Below are 26112 nucleotides of genomic sequence, written 5' to 3'. Positions count from 1 at the left end.
AGGCAGCTTCACGCAGCCTTTGGCATCCTTGCATTGTTGAGGACATTGGAAATGAGGTATCCAGTGTGTCCTGGAGAAGGAGAGGGAAGATTGGAATGTAGGATCAGGTTTGCTTAGCTTAGTTTTCAAAACAGCCTCAGGCTAAAGTCTTCTGGTGGGGTTTTTTTTTTTTTTTTTTTTTTTGAGATGGAATCTGGCTCTGTCGCCCAGGCTGGAGTGCAATGATGCAATCTCAGCTCACTACAACCTCCGCCTCCCAGGTTCAAGTGATTCTCCAGCCTCAGTCTCCCGAGTAGCTAGAATTACAGGCGCCTGCCACCTTGCCTGGCTATTTTTTTTATTTTTAGTAGAGACAGGGTTTCCCCATGTCGCCCAGGGTGGTGTCAAACTTCTGACTTCAAGTAATCCTCCCGCCTCGGCCTCTCAAAGTCCTGGGATTACAGGCGTGAGCCACCTCACCTAGTCTGCAGTCTTCCAGAAACAGAAAAACCAGCGAATCCCTTTATTTCCCCTGCAAGTTCTGAAATGTTCTGAAATGCCTCGTGGGCCCTGGTGCACAGCTTTCCATGGAGGTGCAGGCATGGATACCTGCCCGGACGTGGCGCGGGGGCCGCTCAGCCACCAGGCCTGTGCTGATGGGGGAGCAAGGTCAGCATCCACACACAGTCAGCACCTCCTCGAGTCGCTGCTGTGTTCCCCGTGGCCTGGCTGTCCTCAGGAAGCATGACTGCTGAGCACGCCTAGCAGGCCACGGCACACACTTTATCTCTGGTGATTTCATCTCTGTTACCGCTTGGTGTGGGAGCGGTGGGAGATGGCCAAGCCTGTGGCCCCAGGTTCTTTCCAGCCGAGGTGGCTGTCTGGAGCCAGGGGCTAAGTCATCTCCCTAACCCCAGGAGCATCGCCCTGACCCACCTTAGAAACGGGTGAGCAGTGAGGCATGGGGCTACGCCATGACTGCATTCACAGAATATTAACGAATGTTCTCCCAGAACTCTGCTATTCAAAACAGTCTTCCTCAAAGCATTTTCTGAAGAACAGTCGGAATTATCCGACCAGCAAAACCTCCTCCCCTTTGTGTACATGGAATGTTTCTGACTGTTCTTCAGAAAGCTTTATTCTTTCTCTTAGGGATTTGAAATGCACAGACACCAGTTTAAAGCTCTGAGAAACAGTCCTCCAAATAAATCTATTTAATTTCAAATTTGTTTAACCCAGAGTTTTATGAATTTCCTTGACACAGAAACCTTTTTAACAGAACATCTAAAATCGTCCAGAGAATGTTAAGTCCGGTGGACTTAACGTTCAGAAGCCCAGAAACACTGCTCTGACATGACCCCTCCGCAGTGAGGACAGTTCACAAATTAGCTCCCTCCTTTTGTGTCTGGACATCTGTTTCCGAATTGGCCAACCCCGCTGACTCGGGTGAGAGGCAGTGCTTTGAGTTTGTGCCCAGGTCCATGTTGACGCTCCACCCGGAGTTTCAGGCCCTGCGGGTTCATGGGATGTGTCTGTGGCCGCTGCCCTCTTACTTTTGCGTCTTTCATTTCCAATTTCATGTCGCTGAACAAGACCCTAAGGGGGCTGAACTTTTACTTGTGTGAGACCAAGTTGGCCCAGAGTTTCGGAGGACCTGTGAGTCGCGGGTGCCTGTGAGCCTCGTCCAGGGCCTGGTCCAGGGCCCTCCTGGCCTCCCTGTGGCCTGGAGCTCTGTGGCAGGACCGTGGCCTCCCCGCTGCAGCCCTCCAGCTCTGCTCTCCAGCGCCCTGTGCCCTCCAACCACAGCCAGGCAGACAGGATCTGTGCTCTGTCACCGCATGTGATTGGCGCACGTGTCCCTTGGGCCTGACAGCCGCCAGCGGCCTGCACAGCTCCCGCCCTCTGTGGCTCCCGTGGTGCCAGGGAGCAGGAGGTGGGATGTGGTGGGCAGGGGTATTCACCGTAAGGCAGGCAGGAGGGCAGCGGGCCTGGGTCTGGGCAGCCTGCATGCCTCCTGGCTCCACCGTGGGGAAGGGGATTTCCTGTGGTCTGTAGGGTGTGTAGCTGCAGGTTCAGACTCCCTTCTGAGTCAGTATCCTCTTTGCCAGATGACCTCCAAGAAGTCCCTAGAGCATTCAGGGGTTTGGATTTCAATTAGGAGTAATGAAACATCCCGCCCTGCTCTGCAGGCACAGGACTAATGCAACAATGTAATAAAAATGCTTTTGCCCCATCTCCATCTTGCTTGCTGTCCTTTCGAAGCAGCTACAGGCTGGGCGCAATGGCTCATGCCTGTAATCCCAGCACTTTGGGAGGCTGAGGCGGGTGGATCACCTGAGGTCAGGAATTCCAGACCAGCCTGGCCAATATGGTGAAACCCTATCTCTACTAAAAATACAAAAATGAGCCCGGCGTGATGGCGGGTGCCTGTAGTCCCAGCTACTCAGGATGCTGAGGCAGGAGAATGGCTTGAACCTGGGAAGTGGAGGTTTCAGCGAGCCAAGATGGCGCCAGTGCACTCCAGCCCGGGCAACAGAGCAAGACTCTGTCTCAAAAAAAAGAAAAGAAGAAAAGATGCTGGGCGCGGTGGCTCACGCCTGTAGTCCCAGCACTTTGGGAGGCCGAGATGGGCGGATCACCTGAGGTTGAGAGTTCGAGATCAGCCTGGCCAACATGGTGAAACCCCATCTCTACTAAAAATTTGAAAATTAGCCGGGTGTGGTGGTGGGTACCTGTAGTCCCAGCTACTCGGGAGGCTGAGGCAGGAGAATCGCTTGAACCCGGGAGGCAGAGGTTGCAGTGAGCTGAGACTGTATCACTGCACTCCAGCCTGGGGGACAAGAGCAAGACTTCATCTCAAAAAAAAAAAGAAAGAAAGCAGCTACAAATGTCAGCATGTTCATAACTCTGGACAGTCGCTCAGTGGTTTACTCCAGGACAGGTGCTCCGCTTCTCCACATGCCTGCAGCTGGGTGGAGGGGGCATCGACACGTCCCCTCCCTCCCTGCACCCGCCCCAGGGCCCTCCGCCCCACTCCATGGATGCCATTGTGTTCAGCTCACCCTGTTCTTTATGTTTAGAATACCAGGAGCACTGGTTTTACTTTGAAGCTAAATGGCAGTTTTATTTGGAGGAGAGGAAAATCAGTAAAGACTCAGAAAATAAAGCCATCTTCCCTGACAATTATGATGCAGAAGAGAGGGAAAAGGTGAGCCTTGTCCTGGCACTGGGCCAATGTCTGGCACACCAGTGGTGCTCAATAAGTGCATAGCAAGTGGGTAGATGGGTGGGTAGGTGGGTGGGTGGATGGATGGATGGATGGCGTGGGTGGGTGGAAGGGTGGGTGAATGGATGAATGGATGGGTGGATGGATGGGTGGACAGGTGAATGGATGGGTGGATGGATGGGTGGGTGGGTGGAAGGGTGGGTGAATGGATGAATGGATGGGTGGATGGATGGGTGGACAGGTGAATGGATAGGTGTGTGGGTGGGTGGGTGGGTATATGGATGGGTGGTTGATTAGGTAGATGGAAGGGCAGGTAGGTAGAAGGGTGGGTGAATGGATGGGTACATAAATGGGTGAGTAAATGGATGAATGGATAGGTGGATGGATGAGTGGATGAGTGGGTGGATAGGTGAATGGATGAGTGGATGGGTGAATGGATGGGTAGGTGGGAAGGTGGTGGAAGGGTGGGTGAATGAATGGGTGGGTGAATGGATGGGTACGTAAATGGGTGGGTAAATGGATGAATGGATGGGTGGATGGATGAGTGGATGAGTGGGTGGATAGGTGAATGGATGAGTGGATGGGTGAATGGATGGGTAGGTGGGAAGGTGGTAGAAGGGTGGGTGAATGAATGGGTAGGTAAATGGGTGAGTGAATGGATAAATGGGTGGGTGAATGGATGAATGGATAGGTGGATGGATGAGTGGACAGGTGAATGGATGGGTGGGTGGGTACATGGGTGGGTGGGTGGATGGATGAGTGGATGGGCGAATGTATGGGTGGGTGGGTGGTGGAAGGGTGAGTGAATGGATGGGTAGATAAATGGGTGGGTGAATGGATGAATGGATAGGTGGATGGATGAGTGGACAGGTGAATGGATGAGTGGGTGGGTACATGGATGGGTGGGTGGGTGGATGGATGAGTGGATGGGCGAATGTATGGGTGGGTGGGTGGTGGAAGGGTGAGTGAATGGATGGGTAGATAAATGGGTGGGTGAATGGATGAATGGATAAGTGGATGGATGAGTAGACAGGCGAATGGATGGGTAGGTGGGAAGGTGGTGGAAGGGTGGGTGAATGAATGGGTAGGTAAATGGGTGGGTGAATGGATGAATGGATAGGTGAATGGATGAGTAGATGGGCGAATGGATGGGTGGGTGGGTACATGGATGGGTGGGTGGGTGGATGGATGAGTGGATGGGTGAATGGGTGGGTGGGTGGTGGAAGAGTGAGTGAATGGATGGGTAGATAAATGGGTGGGTGAATGGATGAACAGATGGGTGGATGGATGAGTGGATGGTGAATAGATGGGGGGGTGGATGGGTCAACAGGTGAATGGATGGGTGGATGGATGAATGGATGCGCGAATAGATGGGTGGGTGGGTCACTAATCTCATCTCTACTAAAAATACAAAAAATTAGCCAGGTGTGGTGGCGTGTGCCTGTAATCCCAGCTACTTGGGAGGCTGAGGCAGGAGAATCGCTTGAACCCGGGAGGCGGAGGTTGCAGTGAACTGATACCACATCATTTTTACTCCAGCCTGGGCGACAGAGCCAGATTCCATCTCAAAAAGAAAAGGGTGGGTGGATGGAATGGCAGTTCACTAGGATGGGCCCAGGAAGCTTGTGCTGTAATATAGCCAGAAGTGGCTCCACTTGGGCACATGCCCCTGACCCACGGCTCTCTTGTCAGACCTACAGGAAGTGGAGCTCAGAAGGTCGAGGGGGAAGACGAGGCCATGATGCCCCCATGATAGCCTATGACGCCCTCCTTGCAGCAGGCAACAGCTGGACTGAGCTGTGTCACCGGGCCATGTTTCATGGAGGTGAGATGTTCCTTAATGGCCGTGGCTTCCAGGAGGGTAGCACCCTTCTCCTGAAACACCCCCTTGGAGTGTCCTAGGATGGCAGGCATTCAGGGACCACCTCCTGAGCCCCAGCATATGCGTCCTTCTCTTCCTTTCTGGAACCTGCTTTGGGAGGGCGCAGGCTCCAGGGTACACCGGCTGACGTACGTCCACTCACGTGCAGACATCACAGGATACAGGTGTGACTGCAGGTCCTGCTGTGAGCTCCAGCAGACCAAGAGTCTCTCGCCTGGTCCATGAGCCTGGAGGGCTGTGCGGCCTTGGAGTAGGTGGGGTGTAGGGGTATGGAGGCTCCTACCCTTGCCACTGCTGCCTCAGGCTGGCCACCTTCGCAGGGTTCTGTTCCGAGGTCGCAGTCGTCTTGTCCTTTGCTCTGCAGCCTCTGTGCAAAGTTGCAGACTGCCGCCTGGAGTTAGGTCCTGGGCTCGCCTCCTGCTCCATCCATGCTGGCTCTGTGCCGCCCAGGCCGTCTCTGGCCATGGAGGGAGAGGAAGAAACCCAGCAGAGTGGCTGTGGCAGCTCCAGGCAGCTCCTACTTGTAAGATCAACCCCGTGCCTTGTGGGAGCAGCTGTTAGGTTCTGTGAGACTGGCTGAAATTGCCTCACTTCAGTGAGGCTTGGAGCTGAGCTTGACCAGACATGAGCTGGGAAAAGACAAATGTGGCCCCGTTTGGTCAGGAAGCCTCTGCACAGAGCCGGCCCAGAGGAAACCCTGGAGGGGTTTCCTCTGTGACCCTGGCTCAGGGGTGGGACCGTGCGGCCTCGGGCTCCCCTCCCTCCGCCTTCCTTCTGCACCGTCCTGGCGCCTCACTGACTCTTGGTGCTGAAACCGCTTCACACAGATGCCTGACCCAGGGAGGGAGAAGGGAAGCACCTGTCCCCGTCCCGTTTGCTTTGGGGGGTTTTTTTGAGACAGGATCTCACTCTGTCACTCAGGCTGGAGTGCAGAGAGGCCGTCTCGGCTCACTGCCACCTCTACCTCCTGGGTTCAAGAGATTCTCCCACCTCAGACTCCTGTGTAGCTGAGATGACAGGCGTGAGCCACCATACCAACCTGCCTGTCCCTTTTATCAGCCGCCCCCAGCAGAACTGGGGTTTGACCCACCTTAGGGGTGGCCAGCCCCAGGGGTCTCGCGGCCCTGATCAGGTGGCGCCCACTGCAACTGCTGCCTTTGCATTTCAGGGGAGAGTGCAGCCACGGGCACCATTGCAGGCTGCCTGTTTGGGTTGCTGTACGGCTTGGACCTCGTTCCCAAAGGCTTGTACCAAGACCTGGAGGACAAGGAGAAGCTGGAGGACCTGGGCGCGGCCCTCTACCGCCTGTCCACAGAGGAGAAGTAAAGCCATTTCTGCCACTTTCCCCCTAGAGAGCCAGTGCCACCCCTGGGGCCCATAGTGTCCTCTCGCAGCCCCCTGGGTGAGGGCGTCCCTGTGCGGCTCCACTGCAGTCTGCGCCTGACTGGTCACATCTAACTCTGATTTCCAATATCAGAATCCTAACTGTTGCATAAAATACACTGTTTGTCCTGTGGGAATATTTTCCGTCCTCCACCATCCACATTGACATTGTGTGGCTTGTCGCACTTGGACGTCCAGGTGTGGCACTCACCCGCAATCTCCCGGACAGATGGTGTATTTTATTCCGCCGCAGAGCTAATGCTGTTTACTCACTCACTTCAACAACACTAACTGTGGTGGCCTCCAGCAGGCCCCAGCTGCAGACCCTCCGTCCTGCCTCTGCCTCCACCTCCAGGCGTGCATTTCCTCCGAAGGCCGATGCACCACCTCCCCGCCCTCCACCCCCTGCCATGTCCACAGTGGGCCGTGTGTGCCTGGACAGAGAAACAGTCCACACTGGGGCCTGGGGCACACATACACAAGCATTGCTCTTAACCCCACCCACCTTTTTAATCACACTAGATTTTAAGATCAATCTCTTTTTGAAACAACTGACAGAGAAAACCAGAACCTAAATGGCCTCCTGCCAGCTCCGGCATCTCTCTGTGGTCTGCCTTAGTGGGCCAGGTCCAAATGCAGAGCAGGCCTTTCCCCTCCGCGCCTGCCCTGCCGGGCTCGCTGACGAGGAAGCACTGTCCCTGCGGTGAGGTTCTCTCTCAGAGAGTCTTGGAAAAGAGATCACTTGCTCTTGTTTAAAATAAATTTGGACGTGATTTTTCCATGCAGCATCTGGTGTGAATAAAACAGCAGTTGACTGACGTTTACCGCTGCGCTTGGCCGCTTGGCTGGGGCCTCTCTTTTTGTTGTGATTTCATTAAAGGGCTGGCCCCTGGGCAGAGTGGGAATCCCGGGGAAGCCCCAGCCTCAGGGAGAGGAGGCGGCGGGGCAGAAAGCCTGGTTGGTGGGAATCTCTGTGGGCATCCAGAATGCGAGCCCTACCCCCACGGGCTTTGTCGTCTCCTATGGGATGAGTTGAAAGGGAAAGTGGTGGCGTCTTCATGCTCCCACTTGGGATTCCTGTGTGAGTGGACTGGCAGGAGAGGCCGGTGGGCTTCACAGGTGGGCGCCACGGACCCCCGCCCAGGTGTGTTGGGCCCGGGCTTCCCGGACGGGCCCTGCCAGCCGCTTCCCGGTGCCTCCCTCCCCGGCCGCCTCCCCTTGGTGGAAACAACCCCGGCATTCATCCAGTGCAAGGAGCAGGCGTGTGTGTGTGGGGGGGGGGGTAGGCGTGTCAGGGGTGGGCGTGTCCGGAGTGGGTGTGTCCGGGGGGTAGGCGTGTCGGGGGTGGGCGTGTCCGGGGTGGGCGTGTCCGGGGGTAGGCGTGTCTGGGGGTTAGGGGTGTCCGGGGGTAGGCGTGTCCAGGGTTAGGCGTGTCCGGGGGTGGGCATGTCCATGGGGGTAGGGGTGTCCGGGGTGGGTGTGTCCGGGGGCGTGTCCGGGGGGGTAGGCGGGTCCTGGGGGTAGGAGTGGGGGTGGGGTAGGGGTGTCCCGGGGTTAGGAGTGTCCCAGGGGTAGGTATGTCCCGGGGGTAAGGGTGTCCTGGGAGTAGGGGTGTCCCTGGGGTAGGCGGGTCCGGGGGTAGGCGGGTCCTGGGGGTAGGGGTGTCCTGGCGGTAGGAGTGTCGGGGGGGGGTAGGGGTGTCCCAGGGGTAGGGGTGTCCCTGGGGTAGGCGGGTCCGGGGGTAGGCGGGTCCTGGGGGTAGGGGTGTCCTGGCGGTAGGAGTGTCGGGGGGGGTAGGTTTGTCCCAGGGGTAGGAGTGTCCCGGGGATAGGGGTACACTGCTTTTTCCCTAGAGATGCCCCGTTCGTTTTGTGGGAAGTGTAGTCCATGCTGCTGGAGGAATCTGTGGCCTTCTATGCTGGGCGGGCCGCAGCAGTGGGGCTCTGTGCTGAGCTTCCGAATAACCGGACTAACCGAGCTGCTACTGGCGCTTTAAGTCAGAAGAACCAGAGAGACAGGCACATCGGGGCGATGGGCCTCACATCACACACATCCATGCTGCGTGGTCCCAGGACCGTGGGTGTGGGGATATTAACCGAGAATTACCTTTCAGGAAAAGAAACCCAGTTAAGGTAAGTCAGAACTGTTGCTAGCATAAGTAACACAGTAGTAGTACCTGTGTAGCCAGCTTTTCGGAAAGTGGCCTTCCCTTTCCACCTGCTGTGTGGAAGGAAAGGCCAGCTCACATGAGCAGGGCATGGCTGGATTCAAACGGGATGGACTCCGTCTCCATCCGCAAATTAAACCCCTCCGTGAGAATCAGAAAGTGAGTCTATTTAGAAACTGATTCTAGATTAGAACACACAAATGCAAAACCTACAAGCATCGTAAACAAAAGGCAGCAGTGCCTTGCTTCACTTTCCTGTTACAGAGAGACCCAAAAGTTGAAAAGAAAAAGCCACAGAAAGCACTGAGGGGACACTGAGGGAGACACTGAGGGGACACTGAGGGGGCACTGAGGGGAGGGACACTGAGGGGGCACCAAGCCAACTCTGCTGTTTAAAATGGCACCGGCGGGTTTCATTGTTGTTATAAAAGTGACGTGTGCACAAGTTTGGGAATCCAAATGCGTTAACAGCAGCGTGTGGGGAAAGCAGCTTCTAGCCACCCAGATAACAAGGCCACGGTGGCCTAAGTGTCCTCCCAGGAGCCTCCCACACACACACACCCTGGCTGTGCGCCTGTACGTGAGACACCCCTGCATTTGCGTGCTGTGCCACACACACGATTTCTTTCCCCAAACAGGAAGCATCGTATATGTCATGGTTTGCTTTTGGCGCTTTTCATTAAACTAGGTTTTAAAATATTTTTCTGTATCACCATACATAGACCAATCTCCGCCTTTTTAACTGCTGCCTAGTATTCCATGGTACTGCTGTGCCATAATTCAAATACCCCGTGGATGTGGCCCTCAGTGGTTTCCGTCGCGTGAGTGGCATTTGCAAACACCTGCTCTTATGGCGACTTCCAGTGTTGCTCCCCAGCTCTTCTGAAAAGGAGTTAATCTCTCCCTACAGCGCAGTGATGCCTCATTTCATTCTAGGATGCATTTTTGTATTTCATTTTTCTGAAATTGTGGTGCATCCTATATTTTATGGTGTCCATAGTTTAAATGATGGAGTTTTTATTTTTGTTTCTCCAAGACATTCTTATGAAATAAGGTGTGGCCAAGTGTAGTGGCCCAGGCCTATAATCCCAGCACTTTGGGAGGCCAAGGCGGGAGGATCACTCGAGCTCAGGAGTTTGAGACCAGCCTGGGCAACATGGCAAAACCCTGTCTCTACAAAAAAAAAAAAAAAAAAAAAATACAAAAATTAGCTGGATGTGGTGTTGACACCTGTAGTCCCAGCTCCTTGGGAGACTGAGGTGGGAGGATTGCCAGAGCCTGAGAGGTTGAGGTTGCAGTGACTCGAGATCATGTCACTGCACTCTAGCCTGGGTAACACAGTCAGACCCTGAAAAAAAAAAAGAAAAAAGAAAGGGAGGGAGACAGGGAAGAAGGAAGGAAGGAGGGAGGGAGGGAAGGAAGGAGAAAAGGCACGAAGGCAGGAAGGAAAGGAGGGAGGGAGGGAGGGAGGAAGGAAGGAAGGGAGGGAGGGGAAGGGGAGGAAGGGAAGGAGGAAGTGGAAGGGAAGGAAGGAAGAAAGGAAGGAAGGGAGAAAGGGGAAGGGCAAGGGAAGGAAGGAAAGGAGGGAGGGAGGAAGGGAGGGGAAGGGGAAGAAGGGGAGGAAGGGAGGGAGGAAGAGGAAGGGAAGGAAGGAAAGGGAGGGAGGGAGAAAGGGGAAGGGCAAGGGAAGGAAGGAAGGAAAAGAGGACACATTTCACAATCCCTTAGGCCCAGCAAGGTGTGGCTGCCCAGGAGTTCTTCTCTGGGAGCGTCAGTGTTGCACATCCCTATAGATCCACAACTCTTGTGAGACATCAGGCACCAGGAAGGGGCAGGTGGGAGGATGAGCACCTCTCACTCCCAGATGGCAGACAAGGATGCTTCAGAGGCAGGTGGGGCTCAGAATATGCCCGTTCTCAGCCTGAAGCTATCGGCAGACACCTCTCTCTCAGGCCCACGGATGTGAGGTCTGAAGCCAGGACTTGGGATGGAGAGTCCCAATCATGGCTGAGACAGGACATGGGCATCCTCACAAACACGCCACACAGAAGTCACACGCTAGGAACATGTGCCGTGTGGGAATATGAGCATGTCAGTAACACACACGTGTTTAGACTTCAGGCTGATTTAGATGAATCCGTTTTCCCAAACTCTTTGATTAAGAGATTTTGCATTTATATTTAAAATTATTGTCTCCAGAGTTTTCATATCTGAAAGCCACGGCAGAGCTGTCCTTGTCCTGCCTTTCCCACGCTGGAGGGAGCGGATCCAGGGAGGCTCCGTGACTCGAGCAGGCGGGGCAGCCGCTCGGAGCGCCCAGCCCCAGGAAGTGACGAAGCCCAGCCCCATCAGGCCGAGAACCGCGGGCTCCCTAACGAATGTTATTTCTCCTATGTATTCCATGCTCCCCTAGAAGCGGGGCCCTTTTTACTACCCCCATTTTGTAGACAAGGAAACTAAGATTCAGGAGGTCTGAGTATTTCTCCCAGAGCTGTATTTCGTGAGCACAGAACAGCTTTTAAACCCGATGCATCTGAAAATCACACTCAAGCTTTCTCCCCTTCCCCTAATTCCGGGAGACCTCACCACCACCACAGCCGGCAGCAAACCTTGGCGATTGCATAACCTCAGGCCCAAGCTGCCAGGAGCCAGTGCCACCTGTTTTGGCTGTGGGTATAAAAATTAATAGAACATCAGCTGATAAAATTGGTAATACCCAAATTGGTGTTCAATCCAAACATCTGCACTTGAAAAACTCCATCATTGAAGTTAATTCCAAAGGTTCCATTAGATTGGAAATAACTTGAGTCGGAGTGCAGGCACTGCAGCTCCCCTGATTACAATCCCTGGTGTGCAGACGCATTTCCAGTTAACACACAGAAATAAGTTATCAGCTCACTCAGCCCACTGCGGGAAAAGCATTCACATGAGGTCTCAAAGAACAGCCTGAGACCGTCTCGGGATTCGTGTGCTGCACCCCAACCAGTGGCTGCTGGTCAGCAAACAAGGGTTTAGACAGACAACGGCAGGGACTGTGTGTGATCTGGGGCAGATAGACAAGGCGGGGACCGTGCCTGATCTGGGACACTCTGTGTCTGGCACCACGCACATTGTGAATGTTCTGTCTGATGGCCACAGGGGTGGTCCCCAGGGTCTGAACCATCGTGCAGCCCCGTGAGCACGATGCCTTCCCCACCCTCCTTGTGCCCCGAGAAGGGTGATCACCCAGGACCCCCAACTCTGGTTCTCCCTTGGGCAGGACAGGCTGCACGACCTGGGGCCCTGGTGGTGCCGGTGGGGACCATGACCACCCTGCAGATCCGGGAGACAGCCTTGTCTTGTCCCACCCACCAGAAAGCCGGAGAACACACAGTCCCCAGGGCCCTGCCAGCGGGGTGCTAGTGCACCCCGGGGTTCCTCAAAGCGTCGCCTCTCCTGGGACTGTCTGTGCTGTCAGGGTCCTTGAATGACACCTGTCATGACACAGCTTTGCTGTCTCCCTCTTCTATCTTAACAGTTCATTTTTAAGTTTGTTTCAAACAAAACTAGCCCCGAGAACTCCCATGCCCCTTCGCCCAGCATCAGTAGCTGTTACTGTTTTTCCTCTTGTCTCTCACTGCACCCGCATGAGCATGCGCACACACTCGCACATATGAGCTCGCACGCACAATTGTTTCTGAACCATTTGAGAGTAACCTGCCGACCCTGTATCCTCTCACCGTAAATATTTCAGATGAATTTCCTCAGAAAAGAGCAGGCTTTTCTGTAACCACTGTTTATTCAGAATCGGAATTTAACCTTCGGTAATACTATTATCCAACATAACGGCATTCTGTTGCAATATAATGTACTATATTGTAGTTCTTTTTTTTTTTTTTTTTTTTTTTTTTTTTTTTTTTTTTTTTTGAGACGGAGTCTCCCTCTGTCTCCCAGGCTGGAGTGCTGTGGCCGGATCTCAGCTCACTGCAAGCTCCGCCTCCCGGGTTCACGCCATTCTCCTGCCTCAGCCTTCCGAGTAGCTGGGACTACAGGTGCCGGCCACCGCGCCCGGCTAGTTTTTTGTATTTTTTAGTAGAGACGGGGTTTCACTGGGTTAGCCAGGATGGTCTCGATCTCCTGACCTCGTGATCCGCCCATCTCGGCCTCCCAAAGTGCTGGGATTACAGGCTTGAGCCACCGCGCCCGGCCTATATTGTAGTTCTTATTATGTGTTAGAAATTTTGCCTGCTGTTTCATCGGTTTCCTTTATAATCTATATATTTGTAGCACAAATTCGTCACAGAAGCTCACTAACCCGAGGCCCTGCACGTCGCACAGGTACAGAGGGGCACAAGGCAGTTGCTGTCATTGGGCAGCAGGCAAGCGTCCCTGGAACCCTCTGCTGACTTACTCATGTCTCAGGCCAGGAAGAGCGTCCAGCGCTTACGGCCTCAGTCAGCCTGGGATGGACAGTGGTCCCATTATCAGTCACAGCCAGCCAACTAGACACCCCTTCGCTGGTCACTGCCGGTTGACCAGACGCCCCTTTGTAGGTCCCAGCTAAGTCACTCACATATAAGGTCTTACATAGGTCACAAAACATGTTCAGGTCAAGGCCTTAGGGTATCCTGGCCCAAAAGGCCACACCCATCGTTAGCCAGATTTATTTCCAGGAAATACAGATACTCAGTTCTCCAGCTGGTTCATTAGCACAGTCTGAACTATTCCCTACCTAGTTACCAAAAATCAACAGGGAGCAGTCAGCAAACACTTGTTCTCGGCTTTCCTAGATGGACAGTGACCGCTGCAATGATGCACAGAAGCTGCTGGGGAGGGGCGTGGCCAGATCAGCTCCACCTCGCCTGAGGGCCGCTGTCAGCCACCCCGCAGGATCCCGGCCGGCCCCGGCCTTCCAGGATTTTTAGAAAGTACTCATCCCTTGGGGTTAGGTTTTCTTTTTCATAAGTCTAATATTGGATTCTTTAGTAATCTCTTCTCAGCCTTTAGGCTAAGATCAAGTTTAGATTTATTTGTAAAATGTTAGGAGGCTCAACTTAAAGGGATCTGTATTATTTAAAACTAATCTCAAAAAAAAAAACTACTAAGGAGGCAAACTTGCTTCTCTTTTTTTTTTTTTTTTTTTTTTTGAGATGGAGTCTCGCTCTGTTGCCCAGGCTGGAGTGCAGTGGCGCGATCTCGGCTCACTGCAACCTCTGCTTCCGGGGTTCAAGCGATTCTCGTGCCTTAGCCTCCCAAGTAGCTGGGATTACAGGTGCCCACCACAGGCTGGGACTGAGCTGCAGAGGGGACAGAAGCCAGGAGCTGAGCCACAGAAGGCAGGGAGGCTGGGCTGAGCCGCAGAGGGCAGGGAGACCAGGGGTGAGCCACAGAGGGCAGGGAGACCGGGGGCGAGCCGCAGAGGGCAGGGAGGCTGGGCTGAGCCCCAGAGGGCAGGGAGGCTGGGCTGAGCCGCAGAGGGCAGGGAGACCGGGGGTGAGCCGCAGAGGGCAGGGAGGCTGGGGGCAGAGGGCAGGGAGGGTGGGGGCCAAGCTGCCAAGGGAAGGAAGGGTGAGTGGCCCCAGGCTCATCCGCAGAGGGGCAGGAAATGGTAGTGCAGGCCTCTGGTGTGGATGGAGGCCCAGGACGTGTTTTCTTTTTTTTTTTGAGACGGAGTCTCTCTCTGTCGCCCAGGCTGGAGTGCAGTGGCCGGATCTCAGCTCACTGCAAGCTCCGCCTCCCGGGTTCACGCCATTCTCCTGCCTCAGCCTCCCGAGTAGCTGGGACTACAGGCACCCGCCACCTCGCCCGGCTAGTTTTTTGTATATTTTTTTCTAGTAGAGACGGGGTTTCACCGTGTTAGCCAGGATGGTCTCGATCTCCTGACCTCGTGATCCGCCCGTCTCGGCCTCCCAAAGTGCTGGGATTACAGGCTTGAGCCACCGCGCCCGGCCCCAGGACATGTTTTCTAAGCACTGTTGGCTGAAGGCATCCAAATGTCGGTCAGAAGCATGTGGGGGCTGGTGCGGGGATGTGTGTGACATGGCTGAGGCTGGTCCGTGTTCTGAGCAGGCTCCTGGCACAGCTGGACAGTCGTAGGCCCCACAGGAAACCGGCCCTGCCCTTCTCTCGGAGGAAACCACGGCCGAGGGTGTTCCTGCAGGGCCAGGCTCAGGTGAGCCCAGCACAGCCACTGACCAGGCAGAACAGTGACCTCCAGGCCCTGCTGTCCAGAACCCCAGCAAAGAACCTGCCGTAGGGTGCTGCTGTCCATGTCAAGGTGGGCCCAGGTGTGTCGCTTCCGCTGTGATGGACTCTAGTCTCACTGTATTTTCAAACGACCTCTCTGGCTGGCCAGAGCCACCGACAACTAAATTAGGAAAGCCGGGCACCCTGCTGTTTATATTGGCCCCTGGGAGGAAGACATTCCATTCCCTGTGGGTTCTGCAGCTCATCCAAGTGCTGGGGGGACTCCGAGGGAGGCCTGGTCTCACCCCGCACTGCTGGGCGGGCAGTGGTCACACAGGGCAGCCCAGACTCAGCCAGCGCAGCTCTGACCAGGGGCCTTTGCAGGCGGCTTTGAGGGGCGGGGCGGATGGCCTAAGGGGCAGCACTGGCTCTGGCACGTGAGGACGCGTTCACTCAGCAGCACCGTGGAAGAGGGCGGGGCCACCTTCGCAGCAAGCGAAGCCCCCGATCGCAGCACGCCTCAGGAGACGGCAGAGCCTTGTACGGGAGTCACCGAAAGTCCTGGGCCCCCCTCTCAGTTCATGACTTGGGGGCGCTCCTGGCGTCCATGCTGTTCCCCTTTGTGGGGACACCGAGGTCTGTGCGGGTCACCATGGGGCTCCCAGAGCTGGGCCTCTGGGAAAGGCTCCCTGAGGTGGGGGCATCTGAGCCGGGTTGTGAAGGATGAGCAGGAGCTCGTCAGGGAGGCAGTGAGGCTGTTCCAGGCTGAAGGGCACAGCGAGGTTGGGTGTGGAGTGGGCAAGTGGGGTGGAGGCTGGAGCTGGCAGGAAAGGGCGTGGTGAGGAGGGAAAGGGGGTTGCGTAGTGAGTGAACCCAGCCTCCGAGGGGCACTGCCAGCAGTGGGTGAACCAATTCTCTGTGGAGCGCTGTTCGCCACCCACGGGTCTGCTGCCAGCCTGCCCAGCTGTGCCCAGCACTGCTGTAGGCTCAGTAAAGTAGAGATCAGAACCAACACAGGTCCTGCCCATGGAGGGGCGCTGCTCTAGTGGGGAGCTGGGCAAAAACAGAGGTGACTTGTTTAAAAATGCACTCAGATCTTAGAAAATTATAGTGCTGTGACAGTAGTCACCCGGGACATGCCAGCAGCAGCAGCCGTGGGCCGTGGACTCCTGGAATCCCCCGGCCAATGAAGCCCAGAGCGCAGAACATGCTGAGCTGGGGGACTGCTCGTGCAGACCCCGGAAGAAGGAACCACCCGCAGGTTCAAGGAACCCAAAGACAGCAGCACCTCTGAGGCTACCTCGAGGGGCGGGGACCAGCGAGGGTGAGCGCAATAGTGGGCAGTGGGCGCAGGACCTTGTGATGAGAAGGGGCAGCCAGGGGGGATGGCAGGACAGCAGGGAGCAGGGTAGTGGCCAGGCCAGACCCAGGGAGGAACTTGGTTAATGATGATTGCAAAACACAAAGGCTCTGTGAAGGGGGCTGTGGAATCCCCTCTCGCTCCCGCCCAAGGGTGTTGTCCTGAACTGCGGATGCCTCCAACAGCCACAGGTCTATGGCTGAGGCCACCTCAGGGAGGTGAGACTCACCCCAAAGGGGACTTTCTAGCTCTGGCCGAACCCCTAATCCTCAGCCGACAAACCAGAAGAGCATCCTGATCTCTGAGTGTAAACGTGTTCCAGACAATCACACTGCGGGGTGAATGCCACTGTGACAGCTGAAGAACGGGATGGGGTGGCCGAGTCCGTCCTCCACACCCACCTCTGCTTGCCGGCCAGGTCCTGATGACACCCTGACCTCATAAGCGGTCACAGACTCAGATGTGCCGTGGAGCTAAACTGGATTTTGAGTCACTGTGACTCTTAAGGAGGCTGTGAGGCAAGTCCAACCTACGAGGGTCCCACTGACACGGCCGCACCACCCAGGACAGGCGCTCGGCCTCAACAGGGGCTCCGAGTGTGGGGAGTGGTCCCGTCCCCAAGCTGCCCACCACCTGAGGTCAGGGCAATGGGAGTTTAGAAGTCAGCATGGAGCTCCATTACTCTCTGCTTCCAAACTCGCCTCCCATCAAGGCAGGAGGATGAGCTGGTTTAATTCCAGCTCTGTTTTTCATCTTTCTATTTGGATCGTGGGGCTCAGAAGCCATCAGCGAGGGGTGTGGGAAGGGGCAGATGGACGTCACACGTGGCTGAGCCAGGTGGCCTTTATTCAGATGATCAGAATGTCCCCACCGCAAGCAGTCAGCATGGCTGGTTCAGTCATCCGAATGACTCACCTGCAAAGTCATTAAGACGACTGAAACGCCCAGCCAGCGGGGACAAAACGTATGACAGGCTCTGTGGACAACGGCCTGAGAAGTTCAGCCTCGGGTGAAAGGAGCGCAGCCATCCACGGGCGGCCCAGTCACAGCAGAGGGGACGTGCCCGGAGACGCCTGGCGGAAGGCAGGTAGGGCCGCTGACCCTGTGATGGCAGGGGGTACAGCCTTCAGAGGGAGCACGATGCCCCCAGGCTGGTCCCCCAACCCCAAGGTCGGCCTGCTCCTCTGTCCTCCCCGTCCCCACGGCGCAGTTGAGAGTGTGCCTGTCCACCCTGGCTTCAGCGGGGTGTGGGCGGCCCTGGCTGGGGCAGTTCTGGGGCTGCCGTGGATCACTTTACCAGCCATGGGGACACAGCGGCTCCTTCCTGGGTGGGCTCTGATGACTCAGAACAAGGGCGTGCCTGGCAGCAGGACGCACAGCTGCTCCTTGGATTAGTTTATTTTTACAGTCGTCCCAGCTTGCAGCACACTGTGGCCTTGCAGCAGATTCTGAGTTTAGTTTTTGTGTGTCTCATCCTCGCCTGGTTTGGAAGGAGTGCCGTCTGCCTCAGTGGTTCCGAGTGGGGTCCCCTGACCAGTAGCCTCAGAATCACCAGGGACTCGTTAAAATGCAGATTCCCAGGCCCCACCCCAGACCGTGGATCACAGGCGTTGGTGGTGTGGCCCCGAAATCCGGATCTCAGCAAGGCCTCTTGATCCACTGATGCCCACTGGAGTCTGGGGGAGAACAGCACGCTCTCTCCGCGTGAACTCACTGAACAGGGCAAGGGAGGCATCTTGGAGAGGTGGAAGAAACGGAGTCCTGTGTTCCATCTGTGGCCCAGCCACTCCTCCGTGTGGGTTCCTCCTGGCCCTGGGCCATCACATGCCCATGGCAACACAGCCACGGGGTCGGCCACGTACGTGGTCGTGTGGTCAGCCGCTGTCGCCTCCCCCATCAGGGCTGCCTGGCAACAGCTTTTAACAAGGAAATCTGTCCATGGCTTCAAAACCAGAGAGCTCTCTCTTTTGGAAAAACACAGACAAACCCAAAAAGAGAAGTATGTTCACACATTTCCTTCCAGTCTGTTTTCAGCCTGTGCAGTTTCTTTCTTTCTTTTTTTTTTTTTTTTTTTTTTTTTTTTTTTGAGATGTAGTCTCGCTCTGTCGCCCAGGCTGGAGTGCAGTGGCGCGATCTCGGCTCACTGAAAGCTCTGCCTCCCGGGTTCACGCCATTCTCCTGCCTCAGTATCCCGAGTACCTAGGACTATAGGCACCCGCCACCTCGCCCGGCTAATTTTTTGTCTTTTTAGTAGAGATGGGGCTTCACCATGTTAGCCAGGATGGTCTCCTTCTCCTGACCTCGTGATCCACCCGCCTCACCTCCTAAAGTGCTGGGATTACAGGCGTGAGCCACTGCGCCCGGCCTCAGCTTCTTGAAAACAATCGGGTTAGAGTGAGCTTTCCACTTGGTGCCACGTCACCAGCCGGTCTGGCTGCTGACTCTTCTCCCACAAACGTGGACATGCCGTTGTGCGGCCGCCTGGAGTTTGACATTGAGGATGCTCTAGATTTTTCAACATTATAAACGGCACCGTGAAGGCGGCTTTTCCTGTAATTCTTGAGTCTTTGTTCCTCGTCCCTGATGATTTCCTTAGAATGAATGACTAACAGGTGTGACAGCTAAGATTCTGGGTGCATCTACACAAAATTACCACCTGTGGAGGTCAGAGGCGGCTCCACCCCCTGCCACAGATGGGGAGACCTTCCAGCTTCGCTCCTCTGTTCACAGCTGCTCGGGAGCAGAACTTACCCTGGACCCAGGCTCAGAAAACACCCTCAAATCACAAAGACCCTCTCTCTCCAAGCTGGACCCACTTGGTCCCGTCTCCTTGAAAGCTGGGCTGGTAGGAAGGAATCCCTGGTGGACCTGCAGAAAAACATCTCACTGGGAAAGGGCAGCAGCCCCCAGCCTCAGGGGCTCCTCTGAGCCATTTTAAAAGGGGCTCCCGAGACCCAGCCAAGTGATGCCAGCCCTCCTCCCTCCTCTCTGCAATCCCCTCCTCCCTTCCTCTCTGCAGCCCCCTCCTCCCCTCCTCTCTGCAGCCCCCTCCTCCCATCCTTTCTGTACCCCCCTCTTTCCCTCCTCTCTGCCGCCCCCTCCTTCCCTCCTCTCTGCAGCCCCCTCCTCCCCTCCTCTCTGCAATGCCCCTCTCCCCTTCTAACTGCAGCCCCCTCCTCCCCTCCTCTCTGCAGCCCCTTCCCCACTCCTGGGGGGCCACTGCCCACTGCTGCTGGTTCCTGCCCAGGAGCTTGTGAGGAAATTCTTTTCTTCTCTCTCCACCCACCCCAGACCTGAGCGATTTGCCAAATCTTCAGAGTCTCTGCTGTAGGGACCCAAGTCCCTGAACCATGGCAGAATTTATGCTGTTAATTTCATCTTTCGTACTTAACAGTAGAGACCTACACAGGCCACACAGAGAATAGACACTTCTTTATACTTGCTGTTTCACCTACTGTACAAGCAAAATATGTTAAATTTTTTTAATATGTTGCATATGCAAAGTGGTTTTCCTTTTTTTTTTTTTTTTTTTTCTTTTTTGAGATGGAGTCTCGCTCTGTCGCCCAGGCTGGAGTGCAGTGGCCGGATCTCAGCTCACTGCAAGCTCCGCCTCCCGGGTTTACGCCATTCTCCCGCCTCAGCCTCCCGAGTAGCTGGGACTACAGGCGCCCGCCACCTCGCCCGGCTAGTTTTTTGTATTTTTTAGTAGAGACGGGGTTTCACCATGTTAGCCAGGATGGTCTCGATCTCCTGACCTCGTGATCCGCCCGTCTCGGCCTCCCAAAGTGCTGGGATTACAGGCTTGAGCCACCACGCCCGGCCGTGGTTTTCCAAATGTTTTCACAAAACTGTTCAACGTCAACTCCTCCGTGCCCTCAGGAGGAGCATGGGTCAGAAGTTCCTGCCATTTAACAGGAAACAGTGACCCAGAAAAGCTTTGGCATCCCTGACACCCCCGAATTAACAGCAGGGACAGCCCAGAAGCCACAGCTCCTGGCTCCTAATCTCTCTCTCTCCCTACCACGCTTTCGAGGCCCCTGAGAACGTGGGATTGCCCCATGATCAATGTTCTAGAGTCACCTTCCAAAAAACATGATGACGAAATAAGTGACGATTCCTTCTTTTCTGCAGCTGGAAGAGCAGAAAGACCTGCAGTGACATCATGTCTGTGGACGCCCAAGCCCTGAAGAAGAAGGTGGGCAAGCTGGCCTGTGACCCGGCCGCCCACTCCATCCTCAGCAGCTTGCTGCTGTACGTCACGGGCCGCGCAGACCGGCCCTCGGCGACAGAGGCCGGGGAGAGCAGGCCCAGCCACCAGCCCCAGACCCAGGAGGCCACCCAGAGGCCCACGCGCTTCCAGCTCCTGCAGGCCAAGTTCCTGGGCACTGGCCGGGAGCGCTACCTCAAGAAGACCCGGGAGGTGGGCCGGCTGATCTCCAAGGACAAGCAGGGGCCGGGTGGGGGCCTCGTGGGCGCCACCATCAACAAGCTCCTGGAGAAGACCAAGGAGCCGGCCCCAAAGCCCTGCCCCAGCGAGAAGCCCCACTGGGGCCACCCGGCCGGGAAAAGCACCGTGAAAAACATCCTGAAGATGTTCTTGGCCGCCGAGGAGAAGGAGGCGAAGGAGAAAGAAGCGCGCGAGAAGCCCGCTGCAGAGCGGCCCAAAGTCTCCCGGGGCCTCTTGCCAAAGATCATGGGCAAGAGCTCAGTGCTGTCCAAGCTGCGGGAGAAGTTCGAGCAGAACAGCTGCCTGTGCTCGGAGGCCGGTGCGCTGAGGGTGCACACGCAGGAGCGGAAGAAGAGGAACCTGCAGAGGAAGAAGATGCATCGGCCGGAGGTGTGCGTGCTGCACACGGCCACCATGGCCAGCACCTGCGTCAAGACGCCCCTTGCCCGCTTTCTGGCCTGCACGGCTGAGCCCCTGCCAGCCCTCAGCATCGCCACCATCGTCTGTGGCCCCAGGAGCTGGCTGTCCCACTGCACCAAAATCAGCCACTCGGAGGTGAGGCGTCTGCCCAGAGGAGAAGCCAGCGTGCTCCCCAGTGCCAGGGAGACGGAGCCCAGTGGAAATAAAGCAGCGGGAAAGGGCCCCCTGGAGGGAGAGCCCCAAAGACAGCCAAGGCCCTCGAAGCCCGTGACACCCCAGGTGATGGCTCGGAGGGACAGCCAGGCTGTCCCCTCGCTGGCCCCCTTTTGTGCTCCCTGTACAGGCGAAGTCCTCCCTGGCCTTGTGCCTGCATCGTCCCCACTGGGATCGGCCAGCCCGTGGGGCACCAGATCAGCCACAGGTGACGGGACGGCAGACCCCACGGCAGAGAGCACTGCAGGAGGCGTCCAGGAGGTGAGGGGAGCCAGACTCACGTGGTCTCCTGGGCCCCCGGGTGAGAGTGCAGGGGAAGGCCCTGAAATCACCATGACTGTTTGCAGTTCAGAGGACGAACGGGAAGGAGCAGGCTTCCCAGACCCAGGGAGAGACCCCCTCTTTGCCACCCAAAAGTATTTCCCAGAACAGAAGGTGCCAGGCCACATCCCACCCCTGAACACTCCATCAGTCCAGGCTGCTCGGAGAACACAGCCTGGCACAGAGCCCCCACGGATAACTGTCCAAATCCCAGTTGTCCACGAAATGCCAGCCCCTCCCACCATGCTGCAAAATACAGCAAGTTGTGAAAACAAACGTTCTCGTATTTTTGGAGGAGGGAATGTGGTTGAAAATGCACACACAGAATTTCCCACCGTGACTGAGAACAGAAAGGGTCACCAAGCCCCCGTGGAACTGAGCAAGCTTTCAGGGACCCAGGTGGGACTCGGCGTCTCTTCGCCGCAAGGGCCAGGGGCAGTTTGGGATCCGGCAGCAGCAAGAGGGACTGCGGGTGCTGACCACAGTGTCCCAGAGAGAGTCCTGACACAGAGACTCCAGACAGAGAAGGAAATCAAAGGCAGCTTTGAGAATTCACACGGTCCCAGGAATCCTGACGATATTTCAGGAGGGAGGACCTCTGAGCTCAGAGATGAGAAGCATCCGTTGCCAGAATCTAATGAAATATCAACGCAGAGCAAGGGCTCCGCAACAAGTTATCCTGCAGCCTCACAAAACCTTCTGAGGGGAAACACCAGCCATGCCTCCAGCAGCCAGCAAGTGCTATCCCCGACCGGGAGAAATCCAACAGGTGCTCCCACGTCGCTGGCGGCACCATCCAAGGGGCATATGGGGCCTGAGGGTGTCACCGCGATGGGCACGACCGTGCCCGACGTGCTGGAGGAATGCAGAAGGCCACTGCTAACAGAGTCCGCTCAGCCCCTGAAGGCTGCCGAGGAAATCACCAGCCATGAGTTTCGCGAGAACCCACTGTCCTCATTAAATGAACGACCCAAACCAGGTGTGAACGCCTGTGGGGCGACAGCAGCTGCAGGGAGCGTTGTGAGCCATGCCACGCCTGCACCAGTACCAGGCAGCACCCAGAGCTCTGGAGACCACAGAGTGGGAGAGCCAGAGACGCTGGGCCAGGAGGGAAGCAGAGCCTTGTCCAAAAGCCATCCCAGAGGAGAGGCTCTCCCTCAAGACCCCCACAGCCACAGCCTCCTGGCCCCCGGGGGATCCTCGGAGCCCAAGAGTAGAGCAGCAGGGAGGAGCCTCCTGAGAGGTGTGGCCCTCGCCCGGCACCCAGAGGACGCTGCGGCCCTCGCCCGGCACCCAGAGGCACCCCGATTACACACTTCAAACACGTCGGCAGCCAGCAGACATACGGCAGCCATAGGAGGCAGAAAGGATGTGGCTGTGGAAGGAAACCTTTTGGGTTTCAGCACAAAGTCTGGAATTCCTGCTTCTGATCATCCTAGACCACAGGCAAAGAGTGTGGCAGAGTCCCTGAGCTATGGCCCTGGCCTCCCACCGTCGCCTCCTGAGAACCCACGGGCAAAGGGCAGGGAGGGTGTCATGTCTCCCAGTGGGGCAGAGCCTGACCATCTGCTTCCCACGATGCCTCCCATGCAGGCGGACATGGGGTGGGCAGGTGGCACCCACCAGCGGGACCCTCCCCAAGTACAGGCACACCTGCCCCCTACTGCTGGTGACACACAGGCAAAGCTCTGGGCCAGTGTCCCCAAGCCTAGGACCCAAGCAGGTGAATCCCAGGGGCGTCCCCTGACACAGGTGGACCTGGGGAGGCAACCGAGTCACCAGGCGCAGGAGAAGACCCCCCCGCCCGGGGGTGCAGGGAAGAGGGTGGTGCCGTTGGGCCCGAAGGTTATGCTGAACCCAGCAAAAGAGCCTCAGACACAGTGGGCACAAGATCTGGCCGGGGACAAAGGGACGGCCATTGGGGTTGGGGGTGCCTGCCAGCACAGTGACCAAGGTGAGCAGCATCTGCAGGGACCCTGGGAGGAGCAGGAGAGAAGTACAGAGCAGGGGGAGGGCACCAGGGCTGCCAAGAACCCAGCTGTGCCTCCAGGGGACCCCAAGGGGCTGGGAAGCCTGGCGGCCCAGGGACAGGCCCAGAAATGGGCTCAGGGGCAGGCCCAGGGACAGGCCCAGAAACAGGTTCAGAAACTGGCCCAGGGACAGGTTCAGGGACACGCTCAGGAACAAGCCCAGTGGCAGACTCAGATAGAGGCCCAGAGACAGGCACAGGAACAGGCTCAGGGTGGGACCCAGGGACAGGTTCAGGGACAGGCCCAGAAACAGGCCCAGAAATGGGCTCAGGGACACGTTCAGGGACAGGCCCAGAAACAGGTTCAGGAACAGGCTCAGGGACAGGCCCAGTGGCAGACCCAGACAGAGACCCAGAAACGGGCTCAGGAGCAGGCACAGAAAGGGGCTCAGGAATGGGCACGGGAACAGGATCGGGAGCAGACCCAGACAGAGGCTCAGGGACAGGCCCAGTGGCAGACCCAGACAGAGGCCCAGAAACAGGTTCAGGAACAGGCTCAGGGACAGGCCCAGTGGCAGACCCAGACAGAGACCCAGAAACGGGCTCAGGGGCAGGCCCAGAAAGGGGCTCAGCCACCGGCCCAGGAACAGGCTCAGGGCCAGACCCAGATAGAGGCCCAGAAAGGGGCTCAGGAATGGGCACGGGAACAGGGTCCAGAGCAGACCCAGACAGAGGCTCAGGGGCAGGCCCAGAAACGGGCTCAGGGGCAGGCTCGGGAACAGGGTCGGGAACAGGCTTTGATATGTGGGATGGCATCTCAGGCCTGGGAGCAGCCCATTAGTGGCACAGCTGAGGGAGTGGATGCTGCTGGCAGGAGTGGGGTGTCCGGAAGCCCAGCCACCAGGGATGGTGGACAGTCCGGGGGCAGCAGCCTGGGGGAGCCCAGCACCCGGCACCCACCCCCAGGAAGCCGCCCCCTCAGGGGCAAGAGCGTTGCCACCTCTCCCCTGAGGCTGGGAAAGAGCCCGGCTGAGCCCATGCCCGAGGCTGGCGGCTGCTGGACTCCCCAGGCCCCGGCCCAGAAGGGGCCCCCGGACCACCCCGGGGCTGAGAGGGTCCCGCAGGACACAACGAAGGCGTCGGAGCCTGAGCGTCACAGGAGGTCCACGCGCCTGGCCAAGTACAAAGCCCAGAGCTTCAGTGACCAGAGGGCCTTCGATTTGTCCTTCAGACCAGTGAGCGTCAGGGCCAGCAACACGTCTGAGCTCCCGAAGTGAGGCCCGGAGTCCGCACCGTGGCTCGCCCAGCGCTGTGACATCTGCCCATCCAGGGCCTTCAGGCATTTTCCTGCCTCCACATGCATCTTGGAGAATCCCCTACCGAGACACCTGTTTCCATAATTCTCTCTCCCTTCTTCACAAGCTGACCTTGGGAGGACTGAGCTACACGAGGGTTGCGTCCCTGTCACCCCACAGAGCCACGAGGCCATGGGGATGGGAGGTGCAGGCCTGCGGCCTCACCAGGCCCTCGGGATTCTTTGTGCCTTCACCCGAAGGCGCCGGCTCACCCCCGTCTCACATACCCTGCAGTGTGGAGCTCACACCTCCCACAGTGGCACGGTGTGTGCACCCCCTCGACCTGCAGGACACTGGTGCTTTGGGACGCCTCCCCAGCTCTCACAGGGCTGCCTCCCACCGCTCCCTGTCCACGCCCCGCCATGCCCTGCTCTGACGTGGCCGTGTAGCACCCACCCTCCATGGGCCCAAAGTGACACACACGGCCCCACCCCGCAGGACTCGAAAGAAAGGACAGAGCTTCAGGCCGGGCGCGGTGGCTCACGCCTGTAATCCCAGCACTTTGGGAGGCCGAGGCGGGTGGATCGCGAGGTCTGGAGATGGAGACCATCCTGGCCAACACGGTGAAACCCCGTCTCTACTAAAAATACAAAAAATTAGCCGGGCATAGTGGCGCCTGTAATCCCAGCTACTCGGGAGGCTGAGGCGTAAACCCGGGGGGCGGAGCTTGCAGTGAGCCGAGATCACGCCACTGCACTCCAGCCTGGGCGACAGAGCGAGACTCCATTTCAAAAAAAAAAAAAAGAAAGGGCAGAGCTTCCTCCAGCCTCAGACGCCCAGGCGGTGCCAGGTGCTGTGTGGCTGCTGGGCCCTGCGGTGGTCACCAGAGGGTGTGAGGACGCTGGGATGCCAGGCCAGAGCCAGCTCATCTGGAGGAAGAGGCCTCAGGAAATGCTCACGTTAAGTTCTGAGAAAGGGACAGAGCAGAGTCCTGGGAAGCCAGGATCCCAAGGAAGCTTTGTCTGGAAACCGGGTGCCGAGTTCCCTTCCCTGCAGTCCCTGCGGGTGGCGCCGCTGGTGCCGGTGACCTGAGAGCATCGCTGTCTGTCCTCCGTCCTCCCGAACAGCATAGAAGTGTTTCCTGGGCCGGGCGCGGTGGCTCAAGCCTGTAATCCCAGCACTTTGGGAGGCCGAGACGGGCGGATCACGAGGTCAGGAGATCGAGACCATCCTGGCTAATACGGTGAAACCCCGTCTCTACTAAAAAATACAAAAAAAAACTAGC

The 26112-nt window shown here is 57.0% G+C and overlaps 1 protein-coding gene across 4 annotated transcripts in view; it reads left to right on the top strand.

Moving 5' to 3' along the window:
- The window catches only part of LOC104671372 (treacle protein), a 47958-nt gene extending 22535 nt beyond the window's left edge, over positions 1-25423 (top strand). The window contains exons 5-9 of one of the 4 annotated variants that reach the window (XM_030921850.1): positions 3060-3187; positions 4898-5030; positions 6256-6409; positions 20294-23882; positions 24063-25423. In XM_030921850.1, the coding sequence (XP_030777710.1) occupies positions 3060-3187; positions 4898-5030; positions 6256-6409; positions 20294-23882; positions 24063-24809 (4751 nt within the window). In that variant the 3' untranslated portion in view covers positions 24810-25423. Of the gene's footprint in view, positions 1-3059; positions 3188-4897; positions 5031-6255; positions 6410-14527; positions 17250-20293 lie in introns of those variants that run through there. The other 3 variants (XM_030921849.1, XM_030921848.1, XM_030921851.1) reach the window with 3 other exon arrangements.
- The last annotated feature ends 689 nt before the right edge of the window (positions 25424-26112 follow it).

This window comes from Rhinopithecus roxellana, chromosome 18 (genome assembly GCF_007565055.1).
Source record: "Rhinopithecus roxellana isolate Shanxi Qingling chromosome 18, ASM756505v1, whole genome shotgun sequence".
NCBI lineage: Eukaryota > Metazoa > Chordata > Mammalia > Primates > Cercopithecidae > Rhinopithecus > Rhinopithecus roxellana.
The sequence above is the reverse complement of the archived record's forward strand: the minus strand, read 5'-3'. Positions and strand labels throughout refer to the sequence as shown.